General features: G+C 33.8%; 2 protein-coding genes across 5 annotated transcripts; both read right to left on the minus strand.

The window, feature by feature from the left end:
- Window positions 1–4,968: 4,968 nt before the first annotated feature.
- Window positions 4,969–9,357, minus strand: LOC109154369 (pantothenate kinase 2-like). The gene is made up of 6 exons (XM_019302177.1): window positions 9,251–9,357; window positions 6,169–6,193; window positions 6,038–6,120; window positions 5,454–5,570; window positions 5,303–5,366; window positions 4,969–5,142 (listed from the first exon to the last, which is right to left on the minus strand). The coding sequence occupies exons 1-6, from the start codon at window positions 9,355–9,357 to the stop codon at window positions 4,969–4,971; spliced, it is 570 nt and encodes a 189-aa protein (XP_019157722.1).
- A 5,134-nt stretch (window positions 9,358–14,491) lies between these two features.
- Window positions 14,492–20,232, minus strand: LOC109154565 (transcription factor bHLH122-like). Of its 4 annotated transcripts, none has more exons than XM_019302343.1 (7): window positions 19,100–20,232; window positions 18,101–18,435; window positions 17,867–18,025; window positions 17,651–17,716; window positions 17,501–17,569; window positions 17,329–17,400; window positions 14,492–14,531 (listed from the first exon to the last, which is right to left on the minus strand). In XM_019302343.1, the coding sequence occupies exons 1-6, from the start codon at window positions 19,677–19,679 to the stop codon at window positions 17,353–17,355; spliced, it is 1,257 nt and encodes a 418-aa protein (XP_019157888.1). In that variant the 5' UTR covers window positions 19,680–20,232; the 3' UTR covers window positions 14,492–14,531; window positions 17,329–17,352. The 4 variants fall into 4 exon arrangements, with proteins under 4 accessions (XP_019157888.1, XP_019157889.1, XP_019157890.1 ...); XM_019302344.1 differs by lacking the exon at window positions 14,492–14,531 and adding an exon at window positions 16,238–16,909; XM_019302345.1 differs by lacking the exon at window positions 14,492–14,531 and having other exon boundaries at window positions 17,003–17,400; window positions 17,867–18,022.
- Between the last annotated feature and the right edge of the window lie 260 nt (window positions 20,233–20,492).

A 20,492-nucleotide genomic window follows, 5' to 3' on the forward strand; every position in this document is an offset into this window, starting at 1 on the left:
TAATATATGAAAAACGGTCATATGTGGTCATGTCATTAGGTGTGGTCGTATCTGTGTCGTTGAATCAGTTTAATCTAAAGGCTGTGGTAATTCTGAGGATTTTCGCGCGTTTTAGTAAGTGGGGGTATTATGATAATTACAGTGACCATTTATAGCGGGCGGGTTCCAGAATACACCAACAGTGTTGACAACATACACCAATAGTGTAATAAAACACACCACAGTGAAACACACCAATGGTGTACTCCCGTGTTATGGTAATAACAGTGGCCATTTATAGCGGTCGAGTTCCAGAATACACCAACAGTGTTGACAACATGCACCAATAGTGTAATGAAACACACAACAATGTGATTTTCCTTATTCCGGTGTTTTATGACAATTTTACCCTTACAGTTCACTGGGTAGAAGAATGTACGCGAAAATATTGAAAAAATCTTGATTAATATGATTCATTAGATCTATCTAATCTAATGGTCTATAATTGACCATATAACCACACCTAACAACATGGTCACATGTGATCACTCCTCCATAATATATATGTTAATTGCATGTACATATATATTATGTCCATGTAATTAACAAATTATTTGTCTTCAATTAATTACAGACACATAATCTTAGGTCATGCTATAACAATTAGATTTGCAGTTGGCAAATCGTTTTTCGATGGTCATTTACGATCTCAAGGGCTTTTTTAATTTTCCATTGTATATATTTTTATTTACTGAGAAGTTCTGAATCAATTAACAATTAAATTTTAAGAAAATTCTTTTACCATATATTACATTATTCAGAAGTATTTAAAAGAAAATTAAACTTGTAACTCATAGTCCTACCCCTAATATTTATATTAGCTACTTTTTAGTATTTAATTAACATGCAGACTCTATCCCCTGATTTTTGTATCAGTTTTATTACAGTAAGGGCATCTCCAACCCAATTCACACCAAAACACCAAATTTTTTCTCCAAATGTCACATCAAAAAGAATATTCTCACATCAAATTTTATTCAATCTCCAACCCATTAACACCAAAACACCAAATTTCTACACTAAAATAATTTGATTTCTCAATTATTACTTCGAATTTAATTAGTTTAATATAACTTAGTTTGAACATAATTAGTTTAATATAAAATATAACTTGTGATGTAAATAATAATTTTTATTAACATTAAATTTTTTATAACATTAATTATTTAAAAAAATTTAATTTATTGAAAATTTAATTTATTTCACAATAATAATATAGTATAAAATTTAATTTTTATTATTATAATCTAGTTATGTTTAATGTATTTGAAATTTTAATTAATATATATTCAATATTAGTCTTGTTTCGATCGTCTCAATGAGATCTTTCAAATGATATAATTTATATTTAATAATACAAACTTTAAATACAAGTATTTAACAAAACAAAAAATTACATATAAAACAATTAAAGGATATATTTGGATTTATCAAAAAAAGCAAGGGCAAAATGGTAAGTTTCCCTCCTTTTTATATTTGGCGCAGATGAACAGTGCCGCGCCATATATGGCGTAGCACTGTTCATTATCGCCAAAAAATATGGCGAGATGGCGTAATGGTGTGCTGCACATTGGAGAACAAGAATTTGGCAAAATGGTGGGATAGCGCTTAAATTTGCAGCCGTTGGAGTTGCTCTAAGTACGGTTATTGCTTTCGAAACAAAAAAATTAACATGCAGAATTTATTCATTAACTTATAATTAGTCAACTAATTTATACACACCCAATAAATATAAAGAGGTTGTTGATAAATGACAGATTTGCCAATTTTTATTTTATATTTTATAAATTTATTTGACTTTAGCTATTTGATTATGTCAAACCGTTAAAATTAATATTTTGGTAAACAAGTAATTGCCTCGGTGGACTGGAATCAAAATTTTGAATATAGTAGAATTTTAGATTAGTGAATTGCATTTACTTAGTTCAAAGACTATCTTGTACACAAATTTATACAATTTATTTATATTAGCACTATTTTATATTGAGAAAAATACACTTTTAGTCATTGAGTTATAGTGTTAGTGTAATTTTCATTCCTAATTAACACGGAGTTGTAATATTATCCATAAATTATTCACTAAGATAGCTTATTTAGTCATTCTTCTGATGGGTGCTAGCTATTTCTTGACAAAAACTTAAATAATACTAATATAGAAAGAACAAAATTGTATTTTCAGTATGATTTTCTTCCTTATTTCTTGTAACTTGAACAAATAGTTATTCACATTTTAGTTAAACTAAATCATCAACAACAATTAAGTTATCAAACAATTTTAAAAAAGCATCAATAACCCACAAAAACTAATGCAATTAAGACATTCACTAGTACAAAACTGCACATTTGCTACTGTGTAAAGGACTTTTCGCCACTGTTGTACAACAGTAGCGAATACTATAGTCACTAAAAGTCATGGACTTTTCGTCACTGTTGTGGAACAGTAGCGAAAAGTTGAGTCATCTGCTACTGTTCTTCACTTGAACGATGGCAGATTATTATTATTATTATTATTTTATTATTCACTTTTCGCTACTGTTCTTGTTGAAGAACAGTAGCGGATTAATTTTATATTTTTAAAAAAATTCACTTTCCGCCACTGTTCTTCTTTGAAGAACAGTGGCGGATTCATTTTAATTTTTTTTTTTAAAATAAAAATTAAAAAAACAAAAACAAAAACAGTCTTTGTTTTTCACACTGCAATTCTCATACAAACTTTATAAAATTACAATACTTCAAGCTAAAAAACAATCAATGAATTACAAATTTACAGTTCCAAATTAAAAATAATTGAAAGCTAAGACCTGGCTAAAAAACAATCAATGAATTTAGATGAATGGCTAAAAAACAATCAATGAACTAGTGTGCCAAAACTAAGACCTGGCTATAGTTGGATCGTATAGGCTCCAATTCAGTAGTGGGAGGAGCTCATTCAATTTCTGCCAAGGTTGAGCAACCAAGATGAATGGCTGCCCATCTTAGAAATGTTCAAAGATCCATCTTACCGGTACTTTCAATTGGATTTATATAAGTTGAACTGCAAAACAAGGATGTATAAAACTATAAATTAATTCCAAGTCCAGTTGCAATTTTGCAAGCAAAAAAGATTTATTACTATAAATTCTTTTCTTTTTTTCTTTCATTCTTTTTTTTTTTAGGCAAGTATAACAGTAAATTTATTAAAATTCAAAATTACCTAGGTTAATCCAAATCCAATATCATTATATTAGATAATAAACTTAGATGTTTAACACATGAACTCTTAAATACATAGTAAAAATTGTGAACCTTGAGCTAAAAGATCTCTATTCACAACAGAATTGATAATTTCTTGCTAAGTTTAAGCTGCTAGCTAGCTAAGCTAATATATGTCTTGTTAGTTGTTACCTTCAGTTCTTCAAAAGCTCTAGGAATTGCTTCAAACCCTTTCCATGTATACCTATTATTCAATAGAGTCCCTGCATTTGCAAGATCCTAATTAAATGAAATCACAAACATCATAGGCAACACATAGATCCAAAGACAGTTCAACTAGAATCATTCTACTTCTGCTAAAGTTGCATTAACTAGAAGTCTAGAAATCTAGAATCATTCTACTACTGATAAAGTCACATTCTTTAGCCCCCATATATATGTAGATCTCAGCATTTGGACATTAATTCCATCCAAAAGAAGGATAATAATAAGCCACTAATGAAAAAGATCAGGCACCCTTTAACAGATAAGCATTCATGATTCAGTTCAGTAAGAAAGAATATTTAAAGAATTACTAAAACCCAGCATCTCAAGAAGACTGTCACTTTTCGTGAACAAGGAAAGTACATACAGACATGCTGGGAAGTGGGATTTGGGATTTGGGATATCAGATTAGTACTGTATTTCCTTTTTAAAGTTGTAATCTTTAGCCCACCGAAGCTGTAGATCTCAGCATTCTGACGTAAGTTCCAAGAAAAGGACACAAACAGAAACATAACAGATTCAGGTACCCTTTTAGATGCAAGCACAAGAAAACCAGAATTCAGAGCTACATTACAAACACACACACAATGTAGATAGATTATAGATATAGCAGTTAATTCAACATAACAGAAGCAAATCTGGGGTCCCAAATCTACACAAACAAATCTAGAAGATTTGAAATGAAAAGAGGGTGGTCTGTATCTAGAGAGAGAGAGAGAGAGAGCTAACCTAGGGAGAACTGAGCTGAGTTGAGTAACTCAGAGAGAGAGAGAGAGGAGAGGGGCTTGGAGGTGGAAGGCAAAGGCTGAGGGAACTAGGGGAGACAGAGAAGGAGCGGCGAGTTATCACCGCTGGTTTATCAATTCATTTCAAGTAAAGCTCAATCTCTTCACACACCACTAGTCTAGCTAACAAATGAGACAGAAAACAAGTTAATAACATCACTTAAAAATTAAAAGGCACATCACTTGAAATGTGCATAAAACGTAAAACCATTGATACTTTCAACACAGGGTAGGTAAGTTGAGGACATCTAACAATGTAATATCAGTCCACAAAAAAATACTTTAAGTTGAGGTGAAATGTGTCAATTCGGCACATAACCTATCATGTCTTCTTATAAGGCTTTGGTCAAAGGAGAGGTATCAGGCACATAAATCATACTTTTACATTAGTCTATGGAGGGGAAATATCAATTCAGGATGAAGTATTATATTAGTATACCTTAGCAGCTTCAGCAACAATATCGGGCAACTCCATAGCAGTAACATCATTTAATGCTGGGAGTGAGTTTGCTACTAGCAATGCTCTTTTATGAGGTCGTGGTTTCGTCTCTCCAGATCCTAACATTCTCTCCTTGAATTCATCAAAATCATCCACTTGAGTACATCAGAAAGAGTATTAATAATTATAATGTCTCAGTTCAGAGTTTTATAAAAAAAAAAAAAAAAAACTCATATTTGAAATTTCATTTTAGAAAATTATTTTTGTGTCACTTGCCCGCCAAGGTCTTTGCATCTTATTGCGGCTCATCCTATATATCTCGATGATTGTTCCTTTGTGATAGAGATCAACACAGGCCCGTGATCCCCAATCAAAGATGTTTGCAGCAAGTACTCCTTCAATTAGGGTAAGTAGTCTCATTTCCTAGAAGAAATTAAAGCAGTTTAAGTGGAGAGGAAGTATTTTGATTGCTAGAGATAAGTTGAAAGGATTGAATGAAATATGTAAAACGTTACATTTTAGAACACGTTCCTAGCACTTCTACTCAGTAAAACAGGAAAACTGCAAATAGAGTTAATCATACCTCATTCATGCCGTCAAGCTCCATCAGAAGATCAGGTAAAACTACAAGTGATGCTTCGTTCTCCCTGATATATAGAAATATAGAATAATAGATGGAAGGGGTCATTTTCAGTGAACAATATGCAAAAGATGTATCTTTCCTATATCCATACCTTTGTTTAATGGTCCTGTAGGCATCAAAGAAATGAAACTCTCTCAAGCACTCTTCTCGTAGTTCCAAAAGGTTAGCCAGTCCTAGCTTACCATATGCAGCAGGCTCCTCCATCAATCTGTTAACAAAATACAAATATAACAGAAAATTAAAAGGATTTCATATAACAGGAAAATTGCAAAAGCATACGTTTAGTGAGATAAAGAATGCAGAAATGGAGACTAGAATTTCCAAACAAGAAACATTAACTGAATAAGAAAGGGGTTTCTTCAAACAATTAAGTCATATTCATAGTGAAGCAAAGATGACGAGAACATTAACATTGTCCACTGAATCACAAAGCATATGATCTCTTAGAGAAAAATAAAGTATGACAATCAAGGGTAGCAAAAACTTTTAATACAAAATATCACAATCCAAATATTGTACTCATAAACTTAACTGAAAAATGATGCAATCAGTTAAAATTTTAGTATAAAAAAGTATCATACTATGGGGAAATGATTTTTAAAAAAGCATCATACTATGGGGAAATGATTTTTATAAGAGTAATGTAAGAACAATTGGATTACTAAAACATACTACCTTGCCAAATGTGCTGAAAATGCACGAGCAAACACATCACCCCTTCTTTTTGCATCTTCAGTGCCACCCTCACTAGCCACTGCCTGAATATTTAACATTAAGCTGATTTAAAATCATTACCAAACATATACCATGTCACGAATAAGTAATAAAGCCCTAAAAACATAAAAAGTAAGATAAGATAGAAGTTTGCCCCAATAATTATATTCCACATGAAAGTTCATGTAAAAGTTGTGGATAGCAGCTCTGCAACAGCTTCATGAATGTAAACATAATCTTTTAGATGGCATGTTCAAATGAAAATTTAAGATGGCACAATTTGAGCCATATCAATCCAATTCAAGCCACTCCAAGTCCTTATTCAGTTATTCCTAATACCTATCAAGTAATACACAACAAATAATAGCTTCAGAAAAAAAAAACGTAAATTTGGAAATAAATTTTAAATAAGAATTGCAAGAAGAAAATCACTCTTTGCGCATCTGGAAGCCCCCAAAACCCCAAGAATCACTTCGTCGTCTCTTCTGCATAAGGTCAATCACGCGGTGGTTGCGTCGAGGTAATCGCGGTGTGGTGCGTCGTCGTCGGCAGATCATCGTCGCGGTGTGGTTAATCTAGATCTGAGAGTGCGGCCGTGATTTGTTTACATCTCAGATCTCCGGATCGGCAGGAACGACGATGCAATAGCGGCGGGTGTGGCGGTGGAGGCGGGGAGGGAGAAGGGAGAGTGTGGTCGTCTTAGGAGAGGAGGTATAGAGCGAGAGAGGAGCTGAGATAGAGTGAGAGTGGAGGCCGGATCTGAGTATCTGACCTAGGGTTGTTTTAGATTTCTTTTTAATTTTTTTTTTAATACATTCCGCCACTGTTTCGTGTAGAAACAGTGGCGGTATTATTTATATTTTTTAAATCCGCATCCGTTATACCTAAAAACAGTAGCAGATTATTTATGCATTATTACGAAATTGCCACCGCAAATTTTTGAATTAAAAATAAACTACTGTTCTTTTAACAACAATAGCTAAATGTCAGTCTCCTATGTTCTATTTTGTACTAGTGATTTTTATTTGACTTTGCCTGTAAAAATCAAGTTAACATGGACTTGGACATCAAATCGTTCTATTTTATATTTTTGAAATATATTTAAAATTTATGTGACATCCAAATATGATGATTAGGTTTACATAACTTTTTTATTCAATTTTTTTTTTTAAAATAAAAATCTAGTGTGCCCCCTTTTTTATTTCTTATTTAAAAAAAAATTGTCATTGTTATTTGCTAACCATGTGATATCACATTCAAAATAAGACCTTAACTCTACCACAAAAACTAGTTCAATATTGGAGGTTCGACCCCAACTTAAATATCACTCTACAATCTCTTGCATAATTAATATGTGGTCGTATTATTGCTCACTTCTTGAGAAGCCAATATCCATGATGGCTCACACTCTAAACTCGATGTATCCCCTTTTTTTCACCTTGAACAACTAACTTCACTCTAGACCTTATCAAACAACATATAGCCCTTTCCTTGATTGCTCCCTCTCCTATGTCCACATCGGATGTGAATGAGGTTTTAAGTTTGACTATCAATGAAAACGCCAAGTTATATAACGCTAAAGATAATACCATAACTCGATCACAAAAGCTAACTCAAGAGTGAAAGTTGAATCCCAACTTAAGTACTACTTCACAATATATTGTGTAGCCGATGTGAGGTCATATCATTGCCCACTCCGTGAGAAGCTAACATCCACAATGTCTCACTCTAAATGGCTCACTTTTTGAATACTTCTCAACACTAGGTAGCCTTTTACTCCCCTTTGGATAGTCACTATGTACCTTAGCGAGCACCAAGTAGTCATTTCTTAGGTGGTGCAATTGATGGCAGATTTTGTAAGTATTTGTTTTGGGGTTGGGGAGAGGGGAGTATTATTGGTATGAAAGCAACAATTTTGCAATGTGTGGCTCACAAAATACTGCCATCCTCTTCTCTATCTTCATCCAAACCTCCATGGGGGGCCACCCCAACTGTGTCTAACAACCCAATCCCTCTCGCGGGGCCGAGACAAACACCCGCTTCAAACAATGTACGGATCGGATAATTGGGGTTTTGATTTTGGTTTCGAATTATCGATTCTGAATTCTATGTTTCAGGAAATCAAAGCTTAAACCTTGTTAAAAAAAAAAAAGTTCAGTTTTAGTTGCTAGAACAATCGGAATCGCTGGTTTGAAATTTTTAAAATTTTGTAGTTTTTCAATTTTCATTTTAAAAATTATTCAATTCAACTTTTGAAGATTTTTTTTTTTAATATTTAAAACAATTTTAAGGGGTGTATTCGATTGATGCAATGCTGAAAATGTTCAATTTTCCGACTATCAACAAAAATAATCAAAAAAAGTGATTTTTTTCATTTTTCCGTCAAGGAGTTAGGTTGGACGAAAAAGGGTTGGAATTTCCGACCAATGTCGGAAAATTTTGTTGGCCATTTAAAATTGTTTAAATTTGTTTTTTTTTCGACCACTTAATAAGGTGGTCGGAATATATATATATATATATATATATATATATATATATATATATATATAGAGAGAGAGAGAGAGAGAGAGAGAGAGAGAGAGAGAGATCAGATGCATTTGAAGCCTCCTGTGCGGTTGGAAGCACATTAAGTATTAAACTGACGCACTTTAAGTACACAACACACGCATATTAAGCACATAAACAAAACATGCACATTCAGAACACAACCCCACGCACGCTAAGTACAAAACTCCCGCGTGTTAAGCACAAGCCACATGCACTTTAAGTACAAAACTCACGCATGTTAATCACAAAACACACACACCTTATAAGTTTCAACAACTACTCACATTAAGCACAAAACTCACGCATGTTAAGCACAAAACTCATGCACTTTAAAATTTCAACAACTCACATTAAGTACACACTCACGCACATTAAACACAAAACTCACGCACCTTAAGCACGAGACTCACGCACCTTAAGTACAAAACTCACGCACATTAAGCACAAACCTCACGCATGTTAAGCACAATACTCACGCACCTTAAATACAAATCTCACGCACATTAATCAACCGCACAACTGCACGGAAAACACTTAAATGCACCTAAACCTCTTTCTCTCTCTCTCTCTCTCTCTATATATATATATATATATATATATATATATATAAGGCTATTGCACACAGACAGGTGACAACCACTCAGTCTCCAGCTCTTGTCCACTCGGTCTTTGGCTCTCCGCCGCTTACAGCCTTGTCTCCGTCTCTCTGCTTCATACCGTCTAACCTTCTTCATTCCTATATTTCTTCAATTAGAATATACATTTTATTACAAATTGGTCTAGTATGTCTGAAACAAAAATCATTTATACTTAATAAAAAATTTAAAACCAATAATATGAATACGGATAAACATTATTCGTCGAATCTTTCAATGTGAACCAAATTTCAAGTCAGAGGACGCACTTATATCATTATCTGTGGATGGAGATATAGTTTAATTTAGGGGTATTTGCTGAGGTAGCTTACGCATTATTAGTTGATGATGACGTCAATAGTGACGTATTCTAGAGTCACTCATTATATGACTACCACAAATGAGCATAGTTGCTATCACATCACAGGAAGTTATAAACTCATGATTAGTGATAACTAGCTAGAAACTAATTAAAAACTTTATGAAAAGTTTATCTCCGAAAGTGGTACGTAATCCTTCATTTGATTGGACTAACATTTTTAAAATTATCATTTGATGTGATTATGTAATTAATTTGTGATGAAATCCGATAACTTAAAAATAGTTAATAAATACAACAACAACAACAACAACAAAAAAAATGAAAAATGAAAAAAGAAAAGAGAGACTATATTCCTGTAACAACTTATATTATTTAGTAAAATATTTTATTTAAATATTTAGTCTAAATAGCATACTTTTATGAACCGAAAATATAATTGCAAATAAATGTTTGTTACGCGCCTGCTGGGCACGGTAAGTGTCCCTAGCGCACACCTACAAGGACAGAGCTTTATATTTTTGCAGGCAATGTATGTTGATAAATAATGAACTAAAGTCGATTTAATATCACAAAATAGTATTTATATATACACACGAAAATATATAAAATACTATTCGATATATATATAAAACGGACCCCAAAAGTTGTATATATATCTACGAAAAATATGAAACCTACTGCTCTTTCACAAGTGTTATCTCAACTCGGGCTCCTCTCTACCAAGGCCCAAGGGCCAAGCATTTTCGCTCTCGGTTCAGGATTTGATTTGCACACCCCTACGTGCAAGAGAGAGCCTCTATACTATATAATTCAATAAGCCTCTAAAAGACTCTTGTATAAATAGTGGTGCAAATCCACTTCACAAACCAATGTTGGACAAAACCTCATCTTTTTCCCTTCATTTTTTTAACTCAATGGGTCTACTTTGAGAATCAATATCTCATTCACCCATTATCCGTTTTGAGCGTACAATATATCAATCTCTTCATCTCACTACGAAGAACCCGAATCTACTTTGACCCGACCCATTTCGGAAGTGGATCTCACTGATAATTGTACCACAACATAGCCACTTAAAATATCATTTTAATGCTATTTTTCCAACAATGAATCCTACAAAAAAACTCATATTTACATAAGTGAAATATTCTTCTCTCTCCTCCACTTAAGCCTAAATATAAATTAAGGAATGGAGATAGTAAATGAAAAAAAAAAAAAACTCATATTTACATAAATGAAATATTCTTCTCTCTCCTCCACTTAATCCTAAATATAAATTAAGGAAGGGAGATAGTAAATGCTTGAGAGTTGCACTAGGTTACAACAATTATTTTGTGTTGAAACTTTGTTGACGATAAGGTATTGATCCAACCACTAACCAATACACCAACACTAAAAATGAATAATTACAAAGTTGTTTATAATGCTGGAGATGAAACAAAATTATTTGAATATGGTGGAAAGCCAAAATGTATCATTTAATTTTTATATTTGAACCACAGTACACCATCTTATTTATGCCTCATTTATAGTTAGCAATGCTACTCTAGAAGCTAGTCGAATTGGTTGGGCTTGACAATCTTAGCACAGTTAGGAAAAGTATTAATCCAACTCTCTAACACCATGTTTGGTTCACGGAATCAATTTGGAGGAAATATGAATGTTATTCCATAGGTAATGGAATGGGTAAGGAATAGAATATGAATTGTATTTCGTTGTTTGGTTCGTTGAAGGAATAGACTTTAAGAATTGTATTCCAACGTTTGGTTGGTTAAGGAATAGAAATGGAATATATGGGTAAAAGACATATATATAAATGCCCTTGTACAAAATATATTATTATTATTATTATTATTATTATTATTATTATTATAATAAATAAATAAATAAACAACATTTAACAATCCAATAAACAGTGTAGTAGCAAACGCCTCCAGGCCGGCAATTCAATGTCCAATGTCTAGGGATATCGTCTTCCTCGGCGATCAAACGCCTCCAGGCCAACAATGCCTTCCGATGGTCTTGTCCGTCCTCAGCATCGTGATCGCCACATCAATTTGGCGTTGCGACCCAGCCTTCAGGTTTGGAGGTTTTACTGGCGATTGAAGCTTTGCATGGACGATCGAAGGCTTTTGTTGATGTTAGGGAGGTGTCGCGAACGCCCCCACTGCTCAGATTGTCAATCAGCGGTCACCATGACTAGGCCATTGGAGATGACTTTGGAATGATGAAGGGAGGGCATTCGATCACCAATTTTGACAAAATATTCCTCCGCCGGCGTTGTCTTTCACGGTGATCTGATTCGGTCATCTCCTTCGCCTCGTTGAGGCGATCATGGAGATGGGTCGGCCGTCTCCAACACCTCTAGAATCGGGCGACAGTTGTGACGAATTGCAGGAACCCTAGCTCTTCGTCTACCGCCCCTTTGCCGGTGATCCAGCCGGCGATTCAACGATTGGGAGTCAGGGATGTGTCTATGTCGTTCGCCAATGATCGATTGTCCGATCGGAGGTCATATGGGCTTTCCGAGAATTTAATTGCATCTTCGTCGAAGTTCACCAGTTTCGTTCGGCCAAGAAGAATTGGGGGTAAAGTAAGGAAATAACAACTTTAGGATATTCCTGAGAACTCAGGAATAGCCTAATACCAATGGGGGCCAGAATCTGTATTCGCCTTGCAAGTGGAATAAGTCATTCCCAGTAACAATATTCCTGGAATAGGTCATTCACAGAAACAATGTTCCTGGGAATATAAGTTTTTACCAAACAAAGGAATATGCCTATTACTTAGAATGTTATTCTATTCTAGGCATATTCCGCGAACCAAACATGTCATAAGTCATAACTATATTAGAAATAGGTAATTAACATGTTGTATACCTACCATTTCCTTAGTAGGGTTAGAAAATTAGAAAATCAAGACTCCTTATGTAAGGTAATAATTGAAGCACGTTTTTCATATAAACTAAAATCATACGCAAAACATTCAAACTCGTGATCTTTGATATGAGATTGACTCTGATACCAAATTGAAACATGTATTTCATCTCAACTAAAAAGTTAAGATGATAATTGAATTGTACAATTATATTTATATATTATATGCACAATAGTAACCACCTTAATAAACTACTAAATGAGTGCCATGCAGGTCTCCCATAAGAAGCCTATCATGATTCATGAATAGAAAACAAGGTTCCTTGAGTAAGAAGTTCGACCTAACATGGGCAAAGATTTCACATGCATGCCTCAAAAAGACATGTCTAAGTTAAAACTTGCCTTAAGAGTTAAGCCTACGCTTTAGTTGAGCAAATCTCCGGCCAACGTTACTCAACTTAGCTATTCAAAAATCTTTTTAAGTCAAGGTATAAATGAGTAGTTGAGCCAAATCAAAAAAGTCAAAACTTAAAACTCGACTCAATTAAAAAAAATCGAAACTCAAACACAATCAGACTTCAATTTTATTAGTTTGAGCTTGACTCCACTTGAGTTCAACCTATTCGAGCTCAACTCGTAATAAAAAGTTTTATTTTTTATTATTTTACACAAAAAATTATAATAGTAATAAATATTTTAAAGCTAAATATCATAACAAATCTCAATATTATATTTAGATTATAGTGAGTCGTTAATCGTGCACCAGGGTGCACAATCTACCCAAAACGACGTTGTTTTTATTTTAAGAGTTTATGTGTATTATGTTAAGAGTTTATGTGCATTCTGTTAAGAGTTTATGTGTATTATGTTAAGAGTTCATGTGTATTCTGTTAAGAGTTTATATGTATTATGTTAAGAGATTATGTGTATTCTACTATACAATTATGTACATTCAAAACATGAGTTTTTTTTTTAGAAGTTAACCGCATAAATGGGGAACGAAATTTCAAAAAAAAAAAAAAAATACAGATACAAAACGACATTGTTTTGGCCAGGATGCACAATGCATTGTGTGCCCTGGTGCACGATATAATTTGTTGGATGTTATTTTATAATATAACATATAAATATAAATATATTAGCTAAATTTTTATATTATATATAAAATATTTAAAAATAAAAATAAAAAAGCTCGATTAGCCTCGTGAGATGCTCAAACCAAGTATTAAGAAGTTCGGATTCAACTTTATTCGTTACTCGAAGTAGTTGATTGACTCAAAAATAACCAAACCAAGTCAAACATTCATCAAATCTATCCCGAATAGCTCACAAATAACTTGACTCATTTACGTCCTGGACTTGGGATCACTAACCTTTCCAGGATCACTAACCTTTTGTACTTAAATTATAACGGGTATATTCAATCATGACTTTTATAGATTTTTAAAGATTTTAGGTAAAAGGGTCAAATAGGCTATCGAACTTTAGTTTAAAAGTCAATTAGACCCCTAAACTTTTTAAAGGTGCAATTACACACATCAACAATTCATTTAGGTGCAATGAAGCCTAAAAACAAGTTAATGACTTGCTATCACAGGTCATTAGGGTTCAGGCCACCTTCCGGCGAATTTTCCGACAAAAATTAATTTTTTTGGGCTTCATTGGACTTAAATAAATTGTTGATGGGTGTAATTGCACCTTTAAAAAGTTTAGGGGCCTAATTGACTTTTAAGCTAAAGTTTGAGGGCGTAATTGACTTTTAAGCTAAAGTTTGAGGGCCTATTTGACCCTTTTCCCAAGATTTTAAAATGATAGATTTTGATAAAATTTTATTAACTTTCATAGAGTCGTCCGAAACATTTGTAAACTTTGTAAGAGTCTATAAAAGTCTATACAAAAAATATTCGTAGACTTTTATGAACTTTTTTATTTCTACAAAATTCATTAAAATTTTAAATTGAATACATCCTTACAAACTTTCAGTGACTTTGATTTTTATTATTTATAATTTTCATACAAAAAATATTATAATATATCATAAAATTCTTCCCCAAATTGTTGTTGCGAACAGTAACCTTCTGTTAACAAAAGGAAAAATTTTTATTACAAATATAAACATAAAAAGAATAAAAATCAAATTTACAAGTATTTATACAAATATTATGAAACATAGAGTAAAATTTTATTGTGGTAAATAAAAAGTTTGCTTTGTTTAGGTATTTAGTGAGAAAGTTTCTTAGAAAAAGTTTAGAAGTTAGGGATAAAAAGTCCGTAGAAAGAATAAAAATCAAAATATACAAGTATTATGAAACATATAGTAAAATTTTATGATGATTTATGAAAAGTTTGATTTGTTCATGGATTTATGGAGAAAAGGTTGGTAGAGAAAACTTAGAAGTTAGGGAGAAAAACTTCGTAGAGAAAGTTAAGAAGTTTGGGAGAAAAAAGTTCATAGAGAAAGTTTATAAATTTGAAGTTTGAGAAATGAATTTCAACTATTAGTGAAGAAAAATGAGTTAATACCAAATATAGTCCTCAACTATAGTGACTTTACTCAATTTAGTCATAAATGACTTTTTGTGCTCAATTTAGTCATCGACTTTGATGGTTTTACACAATTTAATCCTTTGTTAAAAATTCTGTTAGTTGACTGTTAAAAATATCGTCTTAATGGTAATTTCTCATCCTTCATCCCAATTGGGATGGTTCATTCTTCCCATTATTAAGATCCATGCAAGAATGTAAATCTTCGTACCCAAATATTTATTTACTCTGTATTTATTTATTTAGGGTTGATGTTGATTTGGGTATGAAAATTTGCATTTCTGCGTGGATCTTAATAAGGGGAGAAGAAAGAATCATCCCAAATGGGATGAAGGACGAGAAATTACCATTAGAATCCTATTTCTAACAATTAACTAACATAATTTTTAACAAAGGACTAAATTGTGTAAAACTATCAAAATCGGGGACTAAATTGAGTACAAAAAGTCATTTAGGACTAAATTGAGTAAAATCACTATAGTCGATGACTATATTGAATATTAACTCGATGAAAAATAGTATATTATAAATTTAAATGTAATATCACTTTCACTAATTGATATAATATTACAAGAAAAAAGGTAATACTCAAAACATAATACTCATATATGCTCTTACCTATTAGTGTCCTCTATTGGGAATATACAAACAATAATGAAGAAAAAAAAATAATTTGTAGAATTTTCAAAGGAAGAAAAAACTTGTAAAATTTAGGGGAGAGAAAAAGTTGATAGAGTTTAGGCACGAAGAAATGTATGATAATGAAGAAAAAATAGCTACAAGGCCTAGCTACCACGAGAAAGGAAGGAAAATCAAACCACAGAGAAAATTAAACCAATTTTTCCTGAAATTATCGAATTTAAGTATAATGTTTATACAGTTTAAATTCGGAGAAAAAAAAATAGAGTTTAGATCAAGAAAGAAAGCATTACGAATTGGTAGAAATAAAATTTAGAAATCTTAATGTTGAAGGATGAATTTTAACTATTTATATTCGATATAGAAAAGTTTACAAAAATGTTAAAATTAAAAAATTTAGTTTATAACTTTTTTAATGTGACCCAACTTTTAAAAGTTTTTTAGAATTCTTAGTCACTCGATTTTTTAAAACTCTTCTAATATCTTAATCAAATTTATAAAACCAAATCAGGGTCCAAATACCCCCCCCCCCCCCCCCCCACCCCATTTGGCCATTTGTCTGAGCGGAAATGGTATGGTATTACAAGACCAAGGACGATTCTCCAAGAAACATGGATTTTAGAAAACCATTCCAAAAGGAGAAAAGGGTACAAAAACAGTGAAACTGTGTGGTCGTCGGCTAGCCACCTCAAAACATTATGAAACACTCAATCTATTCCCAAGAACCTAACCATTATGGGTATTGTCAAAGGAAGTAGCTCAAAAATTTAAAGGGAAAAATAAGAAACTTAAATTACTGATAAAGACACATGAGAAATACAACCTACTGTTGTATGTTGACAGTTTATCACATTAATTTCCATGAAAAAAGATGGGGTGGGGGTCCAACCACAATAAATTCCATTAATTTCTCTCTCAATAGTCAATTTAAGTGCATTGCTTTCCAGCCTTTTGGCAGAGATGAGAGGTAAGCTGTTCCCACCCTCATACCAAATACCAAAGTTAAACCCAGCCAAAATGTCTTAAGATAACCACACGATCACGAGTGTGAATCCCAACTTTCTTGATTTGAGCCAGTTAACTAGAGCAACTTACGCTGGTTTATCTCTTTGTAGTCTGTAACCCCAACAAAGATGGCTAAAGATACAAACTTTGAAACTACAATGTCTCACGAGATTGAATCCCAACCCTTCTTGGTTTGAGCTGGTCAGCTCGGGTCACATGGCGAGTTTTACCAGTGCACATCCTCAAATAGTGACTGCGGGTTTCTCTGGTAACCCCAAAACAAAAGTTAAGAAAGAGAAGCCCTTTCTTGAATCAAAGAAAGACTCTTAAGCCACCCTACTATTTCCAACCCCACAAATAAGTTGAAGTAGTGATAGCATTAATATAATGCAGACATAATTAGACAGCTTGCAAGCACAGAACACTCATTATCTTCTACTTCAATGACAAAAACATCTGAAAATGAAATTTTTTTCCAGAAAGGTAAGGTGGAGGATATGGATATCAAAGCCCTCCTCCTCCTCCTTGTATTCCTTTTTATGGCTAACAAAAGAGACCAACCCAAAAAATACAGATTAATGGTTTTATATACAGCTTAGTCTATATGCTCATTTTACCAACCAAAATGCTACCCCATTCTCATATACTTTTGACAGTCCATTAATTTGCAGATGTGTGCCCTACCTGGTCCTCTATGTCTGTGACTTTCTATTTACTTGATGAGCATGTACATTTTGCCCGGTTTTCCGATAACACCTGGAAATTTCATTATTGTAGGAAGAGTTAATCTAAAATCGTTACAAATTAGAACCATCTTGGCATGTTGATAATGTGTCTCAAAATGCTTAAGATGTACCTGGACCTGGGACTCTAAATCTTTGATGTAGTCAACAGCTAAGTCCAACATATCTGCTGTGTTTGTTTGCTATCAAAAGTTAAAAAAAGAACAGTGAATGTAAGCTCGATCGAGTAGCTTTACGGGGTAACAACTAAAGCAAAATCTTACCTTGTCCATGTTTGGGACGAGCTCTTGCAGCTTTCTCATCCTCTCACTTATTTTGGTTCTTCTAACCTATCATAGATTGTATTTAACCAGAATAGCTATTAGCAAAGGCTTTATATTTACAAAATGGTTATCCGGGAATCGTTTCTCTCTAGTCCTATGATCATATAATGTTCACAATGGTTTTCAATTCAACTTATGGCATTGAGAAATATTTACCCTCTCAGCGATACTGCGAGGGTGAGTTGCACAACCCCTCTTTGCTCTGACCTTACAGGGCACTGAATCTTGCATTATGGCAGATAACTGGGCAGGAATTTTGGGCAAACTTAAGTGATGAGACAGCAGGCCAGGAGGGCGAGTTTGATCTTCGCTCTTCTATCAGAGAAACTGTATAAGATCAGACACAGAGAAAATATGCATGGATAGTTTGGTTGATATAATAAGCCTGACCTGAATATCTGATACATTTGGATTTGAAAATGGCTTTTCTTCTGATCCATTTAGGAAAAGATCAGACAAAATGTCTGAATCTTCCCAATATGGCATGGAGAACTCATCATTTTTCTGAGTTTCACTAAATCCTCCATGCCCTGGACTGGTTTCTTCTTTCAGTCCCTCTTCTCCAATTTCAGATATAGACGCCATTGCGCCTGAAGAGGAAGCGGGCTGTCCTGATGATGAGAAACCTGTATGATTCTTAAACTTGCTTGGAGAAGAAAACGATGCTTCTGCATTAGCATTACTACCAGCTCCATAACTCCCCATGCCTCTCATTGCACCATATTCTGTGAATTGCTCAAACATTTTTAGCAACACAACATAATAAAAGATGAAATAACAGAAAATAAAAAATCCCAATTCAGAATCTGCATTTGGGTTTCATTTTATGATTATACTTGTTCTTGATTGGAGAAAATTTCATAACTTTATTGACCTGTTTGGTAACGTAGTTAGTTATCAGCCAATTTTCGCTTATTTGACCACTATTAGCTGTTTCACTCGGTTAAACATTCAATATAAGTGTTTGATTAATTAACTTTATTGCTCCAAAATACTAAAATTCAAAAAACTGCTCAAAGTAACTTTTTCAATAAACTTTTTGAAAAAGTCATTTTGCATGATCAGCTAATTTACCAAAAATCTTTCTACAATCCGCTAATGCTATCAACTGATCAAAACCACTAACCCAATCAGCTAACAGCTATTTACTAAACAACTACAAGTCTGAACAATCAAATCAGCTACTTTTTCCAGTTATCCAGCAAAAGTACCAACAAATCCATCATTATAATGTATTTTTATATTTATACAGAATATTTCCTTTTAGTCTGCTTCATTTCAGCCAATAAACACAAGGAATATTTATCAGGAGCAAAAGTGCATAAAAATTTGGGAACTTAAAAGTCATCAATGCAATGAATGCACAACAATCAGCAGAACTGGACATACCGTTTCCAATATCAAATTGAGCAAAGAACCCCGCAGGAGAAGTGTTATAACGGGTGAGATTTGAATTACCAACGCCAGTATTCATTTTCGGGCTGCGAAAACGATCTGGATTCGCGGAATTCATCAACCCAAACGAATCCTCCATGGCCGAAGTAGTAGTAGTAGTAGCATCTGAATTATGGCTCTGTTGAGCTTGTCCTGAATAGTTCATCTGCGAAACCGAGCCATAATCGCCACCACTCTCCGGCAATTGCTGCGGCGGCGGCTGCTCATACGCATCGGATTCCTGTTTCACATTCAAATTGCTCGAAGAGTTCCCAGGCCTATTCGAATTCATGTCTTGCGAATCTAGACTGGCCATGAACCTCCCGAAAGCTTGCTGCACATCGGAGCTAGAATTATGAGCATTTAGCAGCTGATCGAAATCGTCCCTTGCATAACCTCCGCCGCCGCCGATACCGCTAGTATCAGAAGTATTACTGTTCAAATAGCTTGCGAAATATGAACTTGGCGCGGACCGGTACCGCGTCAAGCCGGAAGTCATCTGCTGCTGCTGTTGCTGATATCGCCTTTGATCCATGACAACTTTTCCTCGTTTTTTCCCCGGCGTCAATTCTTAGTAAACTCCAAAACACAAGAAAAAAAAAATTCCCAGAAATAACAAGAAGAATGTTCAAATAATTTTGAAGAGAACTCAAGGCGCACAAGCTAGAGGTCTAGATTCCAGAATGCCCTTTCCTTTACTTTAATATCAGTTGTTTTCGAACAAAGTATATGTGAATAATAAAAGCAATGAACCCAGCAAAGAAGATAAGATAGAAAACGATATAAACCACTGAAACAGAGAATCTGTTTCCAAATTCCCCAGACAACAAAACAACAAACTGCAACACGACACAGAATTGAAGCGAAACCTCTCTCTTCCTTCCTCTTGTTTATTAACCCAAAAGTCACCGGAGAAAAGGAGCCCCGTGGCGGCGACGCCGTGAAGGTGGTGGCAGCGGAGGAGGAGAGAAGAGAAGAGAAGAGAAGTGGAGAAGTGTGCAGCCAATGAGAAGGCAAGCACAACAGAGATCTCGGGGTTTCGTTGTCTAGTTGAAGACAATCATAACTTTTTATGATTGTTTTACTATAATAGCCTCGTTTAGTTTCATTAATTACTTCTTTGCCTCTTTTAGATGAGAAACAAGATATAAATAGCACATTTATTATGCCACCTTCTTGTACCGCTGGACCACACTCCATTCATTTCACCACTTCCTATAATTAATTAACAAAATAGTTTATGTGCTCAAAATATTACATTATTATTACATCCATATTAAATTACTAACTACTCTGTATTATCATTTGTAAATCTCAAATCTGTGTTCAGTAAATAATTTAATGCGTT

This window comes from Ipomoea nil, unplaced genomic scaffold (genome assembly GCF_001879475.1).
Source record: "Ipomoea nil cultivar Tokyo-kokei standard unplaced genomic scaffold, Asagao_1.1 scaffold2647, whole genome shotgun sequence".
Classification (NCBI taxonomy): domain Eukaryota; kingdom Viridiplantae; phylum Streptophyta; class Magnoliopsida; order Solanales; family Convolvulaceae; genus Ipomoea; species Ipomoea nil.